Below are 9,895 nucleotides of genomic sequence, written 5' to 3'. Positions count from 1 at the left end.
TGTCCTAAAATATTAAAAAATAATTGTTCCCAGACAACAGTGGGAAATCCTTATTTCACCTGAAATTAAAAAGTAAATTTTGAAAGTTAATTGATTCATGTCATATCCTGGAGAGAAAAGGAAGTATCTATATGAAATGTTCTTCAATACCAGATGAACAATTTCACTTGCCAAACTCCAGTAGGTACAAGAACTATAACAAGTTACTGGTGTAGTTTTGTCAGCTTATTTCAGCCCAAACACAGGCTCTGCATAAGCAGAAAGCACTAATCATATCCAATGATACACTTCTCTGACACTAAATGTCCAAACAAGACTTGCAGAAGTCAAAACAGAGCTTTTTTTTTTGCACTGAAGTCAAGTAAGTTTGAACTTGTTTTTTAGATAAAAATACAGTATTTACCCACTTTGTCACTAATTTTTCCACTACTGGTGGAAAACAGCCATGGACATTTAGACCACAAAAAGAAAGAAAAAGATAAAAGCAGAGGAGTTCAGAGTGTAAGAAGCTGCAGCTGAATGAAGACAAATGCAAGCTTGTATGGAGACACTTAAAAATTGCAGAGTTGATGTGAAGACAGAAGAGCTGGAACTGACATGTCTAGGAGTGATCAAAGATGAAAAGGGAAGCCAGGGAACATGTTCTTGGTTCCCAGTTTGAAAGCTGACAGGCAGTGATGGGAGATACAGAAAGCCTCCCTCAAATCAGCATTTGCCATAGTCCCATGATGTGAAGCTGATAAACACAACCTGAGTGCAGCAGACGCCCTTCTGGGTGGTAGAAATTGAGACACACACAAGAGCCTCACCTTCCTGACAGTGTGAGGGACTCTCTCAAACACTTTCAGCTGCTCAGGAGAAGGCAGCCCGGCGTACATGGGGAGAACACGGAGGTGCTTCTTCATCCCAGTGCGAGCGAGGGCCCGAGCCTGTTCTATGAGCATGGAAACAACAGTCTCCACTTCCTCCTGGAGCCAGAGCAGCACAGGTCACAGAATGAGAGAGGTTTCACTTTAACAGCACATTCCTGTCACCTAGATACAACAACTGCACCAAAATAATACCATTGTAATTGTCCAGACTCCAGGACTTTGACTAGCTCACTCCATGTTGTAATAGTCTTAGATAAATTCCTATTAATAATAAATAAAGCTTGACATGCCTATTTATGTTCACTGTTATTTGAGTCAATGTCACACCACAAACACACGAGCAAAATCACAGGGGAAGGACTGAACCAACCTCAGGAGGAAGCAGGTTAATTTTCCTGTCTGTCTCAACTGGTGAGAGCAAAAGGGGAGGTCAAAATATTTTGACAGTGTAGAATGCTGCGGGCCTGGATCAGGAATGGCACAGGAACGGCATTAAGACCTCTTGCTAAACTTCACGTTTAACCTCAGCTGTGGCACCTCACTCTTACAGACAGAAAACAAAATGTTCAAACAATGCCTCATAAAATACCAAATTCATTATTCCAAAGTTAAATCAATAACAGGGATGAGGAATTGCTTTTGAAAATATGCAAGATGTTATTGAAGCTCTTCAAGGTGGCTCCTCACTGGAGAAATGATGAGTTACCTCCCATTTGCTCTTCCCCACTGCAAAGTGAGCTGACAAGCATAAATAGAGCAGAAGAGACCAGTACATTTTGATCTCATGGCAATTTGTTTTTCTGTCAAACACTTCGGATGTTAAGCCTAACAAATGTGAATCCATTTGCCTTAAGTATTAATGATGACTCACTGTTATTTTAACAGCTGGGTATGTGTGACTTGCACCAACAAACCACACAATATTCTACTCACTACCACGGCTGAGAAAATACAGTATTAAATGACAAAAACTATCATCCCTCTCTAGCTTCAATAAATTCAGGCCATATATTGTCTTCACATCTTTGGGACTGGCCTAGTTTTGCTCCCATCAGTACAGAAATGTTTGTCATCTTCACTGAGAATAAAGTAAGTACAACTAAGGAAAGCCTCAGGAGACAGAGGCAGCTTTGCAAAGCTCACAATACAGCACTGTAAAGCAAAAAAAAAAAACTGCTTATGTCTATACCTGGCCAGTTAAAAATGCCAGTATATCACCATCATTCTCCATCTGGTGAATTTTCATTGTAGTTTCCACAGTTGACTTTACATAGTCAGGAACAGGGCTATGGGGAGAGAAAACAGCAGAGACGTGAGCAGAAAAATAGGTACAGACTCCTCCCCTGTAGAAGGGACAAACAGAGCAGCTGTTGGACACCAGAGCTCTAACCTAGACAAAACGATAGCACAGTTGCACATTTTCACTACTGCTAAGAGCAGACAAGAACACACCTCTGCAAGTAAAAGATGTCCACTGGAAACGTCCTCCCCTCCACAGTAAGGATCACACTGGTGTCTTTGCTGGGGTCACCGGTATCATTCTGATTAAAGAAATCCCTGAATTTCTACATTAAAATAAAAACAAACACTTTCAGTTTGACAGTTCAAGGAATGGAGGGAAAAACCTAAAGACACGAAGAAGTTAAATTACTACTACTTGGATGTTTACTTCATCTATTTGACAATGTCAATTCAAAAATGTGAAAGTTTCATTTTGTTGCCTTCCATTCTGTTTGGGGTTCAGGCATTTAGCACAAAAAGTCTTGCATGTTTATTACTTTGAGAGGTAAAAATTGAAAAGGGACATTAATTATATCAGCTGATACAAAAAAGAAAGATAAAGAAGATAAAGAATCTTTTAACTGGATTTATCGCATTAGCAAAGTCACAGCTAAGAACTTAGAAATGATTGGTGCAAAAAGATTTGTATAGGGTCTGCATATTCTCATCCATTTTTGGATGAGCAAGTAAATTTTCCAGCTCTTACTGAACACCAAGATCTCACTTAATAAAAGCAGAGTTAGGCATGATTTATGTGAGGTTTTGATTTATGAATTGTGAGACACCTTCATAAATTCAGATTTATTGTCATGAAGTATTTCCAATAAATAACAGCAAGAGGATGAACTTAAGAACCCAAATAACTCATTTCAACTTTTACAGGCATTGTAGAGATAACCATCAACTCTCTGTATTAAAAAAATGTTTATATAGTCACACCAATCATTTTGCTCCTATTAACTCATTTTATATTAACTGTCAACTATTTGAAATGTGATTTCTGGCAGTTAAAATTTTGCACTGTGACATACAGAATATATAGAAGTGCAAATACTACCAAAGCACAGCACACTACCAACATTCATGGCATATGATACTTGTCACTAAAGGAAATTCTCAGTGTGCCCACATCTTCAGTACCACATGAAAGCTTTCACCACCGCATCTTATTATGGACAGACGAGTTAGGAAAAGTGGAGATGAGGAATGAATATGATGCAGGAGATGGAGCAGCTGCCATATGAAGAGAGACTGAAAAGGCTGTTCTTGGGGAGCACAAAGTTGAGAACTGAGAACACACAGCTGAAGTTTACAGAATCAAAGGTGACAAAGTAAATGTAAAACTGGTTTTGGGAGTGCTTTTCTTAAACACAAATGCCCAGTACAAGAACTAGGAGATCTTTGATGAAACTAATAGGTTTGAAAGAACTTAGACCAACTACTTCATTATATAACAGGTGGCAAACATCTGAAAATTACTCTCACATGGTGTCCTGGAGACTTGCAGCTTCATTGAGCAGATTCAAAGACAGATTAACAAACAGCAGGCCCATAAACACACAGTAGAGGGGAAACAGCAGGAAGGTGCTGACTAATATCTCTGTTACAACTACTGCAGATGCTGAGGCAGCTCAAAGAGAACAGACCCACAGCAGGTGCACAGGCTTGCGTGCTCTCCCTAAACAGAATCTCCTGTTGCTGCTGCTACAAGCAGAACACAGGGCTGGGTGAAACACTGCTCAGCTCTAAGAGAGATCTTCTTCTGTTCAAAATCAAATTAATGATGTTTTTACTAAGTTTACATAAGTGCTCACAGGCCACGAGTCAATCAGGGATCTAGTACGATCTCACTGAAATCAAATCTATTCATTTATCACTTATTTTTACTTGTGTGTAATTGCCTCAAATTATTTCTATCAGCAACACTGAGCTAAATCAATGCCTCTTAATAAATTAAGCCAAGAGAACATATTTAATAAAAAATACAGATAAGGAGAAAAAAGACATCAATACATAAAAAAGAGATGCATTTTTAAATTCACATACAAAACAGTTTGCTAATACAACATGAAAACCAGAGCAATTGATCTACAGCAGATTTTTTTTCCTGCAACCATTCAAGCAGCAAAAATGCTCCCCAAGCAGCACAGAGGATAAGCTGTACACAAATAGCAGTGGAGCTCCCACCTAATGTCACTTCATCTCAACCCAAATCTCTGAGCTGTACCTCTGCATCCAAGGTGGCTGAAGCCACAATCAGGCGAAGATCCCCACGCTTCTTCTGAACCTGGGAGAGAAACCAACAACACCCAGAGTAAAAGCTGTTTTCTGAAATACAAGACTAGAACCAAGAATTAGAGAATCCAGATTACCAGAAACTTCTCCATAAAACTACTTTAAACTACAAGACAGATGATGAATGAAGCAGCTGATGCCATGATGATTTTTTGCCTTTTCTTTTATACCCCTGTTATACCTTTTTACAACTTCTGTATTCTTGGTGCTTTTTGCCTACATTCTTGGACTTGTTTGTCAAGCTGGGAGACTGAACATTTTAGAAGCTTCGTAGCTGGGGATCAGTGTGCCCCAGACCCCAAGGTCCTCTCCAGAACATATTCTGTAAACCAAGATAGAACCATCCAGGGGAAGGCTCCTTGGGAAGGGGGGCTCATTCAAGCCTCTCATTGGGGAATCTTTGATAGATGTGCTAATTAGTAACACCTATAATGTTATATCAGATCTTTTGAGGGTGGGCATTGCAATGTGCATTTGACCTGGATGTGGTGCACCAAAGGATCCTTAAAATAAATATCAAAGTAAAATCCCTTTTCCCCTTCTAACCGTGTTTGACTCTTGATTTTAAGATCAGGAAAAGGCATCACAGCCATATCATCCCATAAGTTTCAGAACCTGATGACTGTTTGGAGTTTTATGTATTTATTTTAAGGGCGTTCAGTCTGTTATTTTAACTTACTCTTAATTTCTGGTGGGAGTCAGAGCTTTAGTAGGTTGAAAGTCAGCAACAAGCCCCTATCAGATCACTTCACATGATCAGCAGCAGCAGAATCAACACTGTATTTTTGGTACTATCAGCTAAGGAGAGATTTCAGCATCAGGGGGAAGAAATAGAGGATCCTGAATGTCAGACAACCAAAGAAAATACCTGGGTATGTACAATAGGCTGCAGGATAAATGAGGAAGCAGCAATCACACTCCCTCAATTACCAGCCATCAGGATCAGAGGTTTAATGAAAAGGATGGAAATTAAAGCAGTTACAGAGAGCTATAATAAAATTACCAAATTAAAATTACAGAGAACCGTGAATTAAAAAAGAATTACCTTTTTTAGTAAGCCAATGGCAATGTCTGTATAAAGAGTCCTTTCATGAGCTTCATCCAGCATGAGGACACTGTGAAAAAAGCAGAAAGATGAGGTTTCAGAAATTACTTGACTGACATTAGAATCAGTGTCTCCCTGTCTTCTAGAAACACCATTATTTGAAGTCTGCTGCTGGACTTTTACTGTTCACAGCCACTTACAAAACTGTGGAAGTTAAAAAAAACTTGCAGCAATGGAACAGGGAGAAAAATGTACCTGACGTCACATGGGACATACACACTGTTCTCTATTCAGGTTAATTTTTGGAAAGGGGTAGAAGAAAACAAGTTTATGTTTACTGTACTGCATAGGTCTTCTGGATATCAGAAAAGCCTGTTTGTTGTTGATTTTTTTTTTATTAGTATAAAGAAGAAAAAATAATTTAAAATTGGGAAATGAAACAATTCGGACTCCATAAGGCCCCCACTTAGCTTTTGTCCCAAAACTATAGAATCAAATCCTATTGGTTTTGGTGTTGCAATGATCAACTAGCAGTCTTTACAACATAAAGAAGTCAAACTTCTACAGTAATTTTCACTTTTTTGGTATTTAATTTATAATAACCACTAATAATTTACAAAAACCGCTATTCTAACAGGTAAAAAAATGCAGGTTTTTACCAAATTGCACTTCAGCAAGCACTCATTCCATGTTTTCTTACCTGTATCTTGTTAATAAAGGATCAGCCATCATTTCCCTCACCAGCATACCATCAGTTAGAAACTAAAAGTGAATGGAAAAAAAAAATGTAGAAAAATCCTTAAAAGATAGTCTCAGCTAACTGTGATTTTTAAAGATGATTTTCTAGGCTTTTGCCTGAATGTTTCCTTGCCTTTAATTTTCTAATGATCTATCAAATTAGACTGTGACTGCAACGGTGGTCTTGAACTAAGCAAGAATTGATGGTAAAACCCTCCAAATGTCCAACTCTAAATGAATAACCATCATGCATAAAAGAAAAAAATTAAGTTCAGCTCTATTTAATGAACAAACATCTCCATTTCTTTCACTGTAAAAGGAACACCAGCCTCTGGGAAAAAAAAAAAAAATCATAAAGCAAATTGTCTCATTCATCATCACTGCTATTCCAGCACAACTAAAGCACATCATCTTCTGGAGGAACAAAAGCAACACTAACATTGCTCACAGCCCTGAAGAACAGCTGCAAAGCTGCTATTTAATCTACCAAACTGTCTCTTAGCCTACTCATTTGGGTTTTATCTGTGCTTTTAATCAAAATCTATTTTCAGGGTAGGGAGGATACTTTTAACTGTGATTCACTGCAGCCTTTCCCAATGACTTTGAGTGACACACAGGTCACACCAGCGCCGTACCAACAGCTGGCCATACCTTGGAATTGTCCTTTAGACTTAAAATGGTGCTTGTCAGACTATCAGAACAGAACAGGTACTCGTCTTATTAAGGTTTGGATCACCACAGTCATTTCAAGCACAATTTTGGGGTGCCCACCTGGGAAACTGAAATGTTACCTACTCTCTTGACTGGGCATCACATGGTTCTCAATAATTTTGCAAAAGTACTTGAAGAGTTTCAACTAATTCCTTCAGAGTAACCACACAGTGTTCATGTTTCACCTTAATTCTTGTAGCCTGTGGGTCTGTGCAGTCATCAAACCGAATACAATATCCAACCTCATGTCCCAGCACTGCACCTCTTTCATCAGCAACTCGGCCTGCAACCTGGGAAGAGAGATCCTCAGAAGCAAGAAACAGCTCAGCACACTTCAGCCTTGTGTCATTACAAACTACAAAGACATCTAAAGACACAATAAAACTCCACAATACATAAATTAGTCCCACTAGAATTCCAACAAGAAGCTACTGTCAGTCATTTGAGTGACATTCTAAGCCATACCTACAGGCAGTGAACTCATGATTTCAGCTGGAATCTTATCACCCCATCACCTTCAGCCCAAGAATCCAGGGTAATTGTCAGTAATGCAAGCAGAAGTTCAGGAACTTCTGAATATATCTTTGCAACTAGCTATCTTTATTTCTAACAACCCCCATGTTCTAGATGGGAGAGCAGATAAGTCATCTATTAAAATAAAATATCACTTCCAGTTCAAGACAAAGCAATAAATCACCAGTTATATTTCTCATCTTCTGTAACAGCCACAGTCCAGGCAGTCTGCAACAACAGTCTCAAGCAAAAACCCTGCTGTGTCTATGTACTAAGCCTGAATGGAATAATCTATTTTAGGCTTAAAAATGACGCATTAAGACATGAAAGGGAAAAGAGAAGTGAGTTTGCTGTGAGAAATCATTGCAGCACTCCCAACATCTCCTGTAGAACTTGTGCTCTGTCAGCTGGATGCCCTATGAAGGAGAAAAGGGAGGACACTGCAGGCAGACTGCCCAAAGCACAAGATGCAGAGCACTGCTAGAGACTGTTCCCTTAACCAGGCTGGATCTGGTCAAAGAATACTGGATTCTACAGTATTTACCAGAGGTAGATGCTGGTGTGTTGTAGATACCATTTACTGCATTACAGAGAACAGGCAAAATGCAGGTTATAAAACAGCACCTCAGTTCTCTGTATAAAAAGAATGCTGCAGCAGAAACTTCACCTAAGTCAGGGGCTGGCAGCAGTTGTGAAGACAAGGAGCACTGGATGCTTTCTGTGCACACTGTTACCAGAGAGGAGAAGTCGTTGCCCTCAGCATCTCCTCTTTTCCCCCTCATAGCACATCCAGCGGACATTACGTTCTCCAAGACATAATATGTATATGCAAAAATTTCTCACAATAAAGCTGTTTCTTCTTCTGCCTGACATTTTTACAAGGGGAAACCAAAAAAACCACACCCCATAATAACAACAAAAAACAAACACAGAAAAAAAGATTAAAAACCTAGTTATGAATTGCTAGAAAGAGGTACACAACCTCTTGTTACTTCCACTGGCTGCATAACTGTATGCAGATTTACATCACTGTTTCACCTTGTGAAAGAAGTTGAGGGTCACACAAGCACAGTTCTAGTTCTGAGTCAAACACAGCTCAGCCCTAACTTCCGTACACAGTTCTGCTGACATCAGTCAATTTTACTTCAAAGCTTCTACATCTGCAATTCTGGAGCTGAAAAATGTTTGGCCAGACCCACTAATGAGGTTGAATTCAGTGTGTAACACCAGCAACTCTTACAGAAAGATAAGCAGAAACATCTATTCATTCAGGAGCTCGTGCAGATTCCTGCTATTGAGCAAAACCTGCTGATAAACTGGAGGTTATAATGACAACAGGCTGGGAAGATTTGGACACTCACTGAAACAGCAGCGACCCGACGAGGCTGTGTCACCCCAACAACTCTTCCTTCAGCTGTCCAGCCAGCTTCTGCCAGGTACTGCAAACAAGAATGGGGATAAGAGAGGCCCTGGTCATGCTGTGGTTATACCAAAGTGTTAGGCACTCACACTTTGTGTTTTGACCTGGTTCTGTTCAATATTCCATGTAAAATCCCCTGAAGGAACACCTGATTTTACCAACCTAAACAGACACTTACTTGTGGAATCTGCGTTGATTTTCCACATCCTGTTTCCCCAATAATCACCAGAGTCTGGTAATTCTCCACTAGGTAAAGTATGTGATTTCTTAGCTGAAAGAGAAAATGACATTTAAACATAAACAGCAGATTGTACAAAAAAAAGAAAACAATTAAAATGACAATATTTACATATCTGGCAGACACAGTAACTTCTTATTACATGGAGTTCACTGCCAAAAGCTGTGTCCTTTAAAATCTCTAAATGACATGTACAACATATAGTAAATAATATACATCAACAAAGCCCTTAAAACTGTGACTTACAGTTGTCAAACAGGACAATAAATTCCAATAAATAGAGAGCAAAGTCATAAATTTATTACTTTATGTTGCAAAGTGATTTTATACTGCCCTTTAAAAAAAAAAAAAAGACAGACAAGCCAGACATCATACAATGCATTTAATATATCAAAAAGAACTTCTGTACCTTAAAAACAGGCAGCTTTTGCCTTTGCTGTTCAATGGAGAGGGAAGCATAAGGGTTATAGATGACGGTCACAGCACTGCTCTCAGCAGGACTCTGCCTCTCCTCCGAGACACTGACACCAGGACCTTCTGAGCCTACATGACAGAAGTGAATTTTAACTGGAACAATACACTGCTGCCTGCTGTATCACAATACAGCCAAAATAAATACGTTTCATACAAATAGGAATCATGGGTGGCAGCATACTAAAAAAAAAAAAAAAAACAACCAAACAAGTTTTCTGTGAAAGCAATCAAAATACTAACGATAAACAAGGGATACACCCCTCTCTTCAGCTCTGAACTTACCTCAGGAACTGAAATTTGATTTATTC

The 9,895-nt window shown here is 39.1% G+C and overlaps 1 protein-coding gene across 1 annotated transcript in view; it reads right to left on the bottom strand.

The window, feature by feature from the left end:
• The window catches only part of DHX35 (DEAH-box helicase 35), a 30,028-nt gene that overhangs the window by 17,683 nt on the left and 2,450 nt on the right, over positions 1–9,895 (bottom strand). The window contains exons 3-12 of the mRNA XM_017735398.1: positions 9,523–9,656; positions 9,054–9,146; positions 8,817–8,894; positions 7,128–7,232; positions 6,194–6,255; positions 5,494–5,563; positions 4,381–4,440; positions 2,325–2,437; positions 2,062–2,158; positions 810–968 (exon numbers count right to left, since the gene is read on the bottom strand). Coding sequence (XP_017590887.1) covers positions 810–968; positions 2,062–2,158; positions 2,325–2,437; positions 4,381–4,440; positions 5,494–5,563; positions 6,194–6,255; positions 7,128–7,232; positions 8,817–8,894; positions 9,054–9,146; positions 9,523–9,656 — 971 coding nt within the window. The remainder of the gene's footprint in view (positions 1–809; positions 969–2,061; positions 2,159–2,324; positions 2,438–4,380; positions 4,441–5,493; positions 5,564–6,193; positions 6,256–7,127; positions 7,233–8,816; positions 8,895–9,053; positions 9,147–9,522; positions 9,657–9,895) is intronic.

This window comes from Corvus brachyrhynchos, unplaced genomic scaffold (genome assembly GCF_000691975.1).
Source record: "Corvus brachyrhynchos isolate BGI_N302 unplaced genomic scaffold, ASM69197v1 scaffold10, whole genome shotgun sequence".
Classification (NCBI taxonomy): domain Eukaryota; kingdom Metazoa; phylum Chordata; class Aves; order Passeriformes; family Corvidae; genus Corvus; species Corvus brachyrhynchos.
The sequence above is the reverse complement of the archived record's forward strand: the minus strand, read 5'-3'. Positions and strand labels throughout refer to the sequence as shown.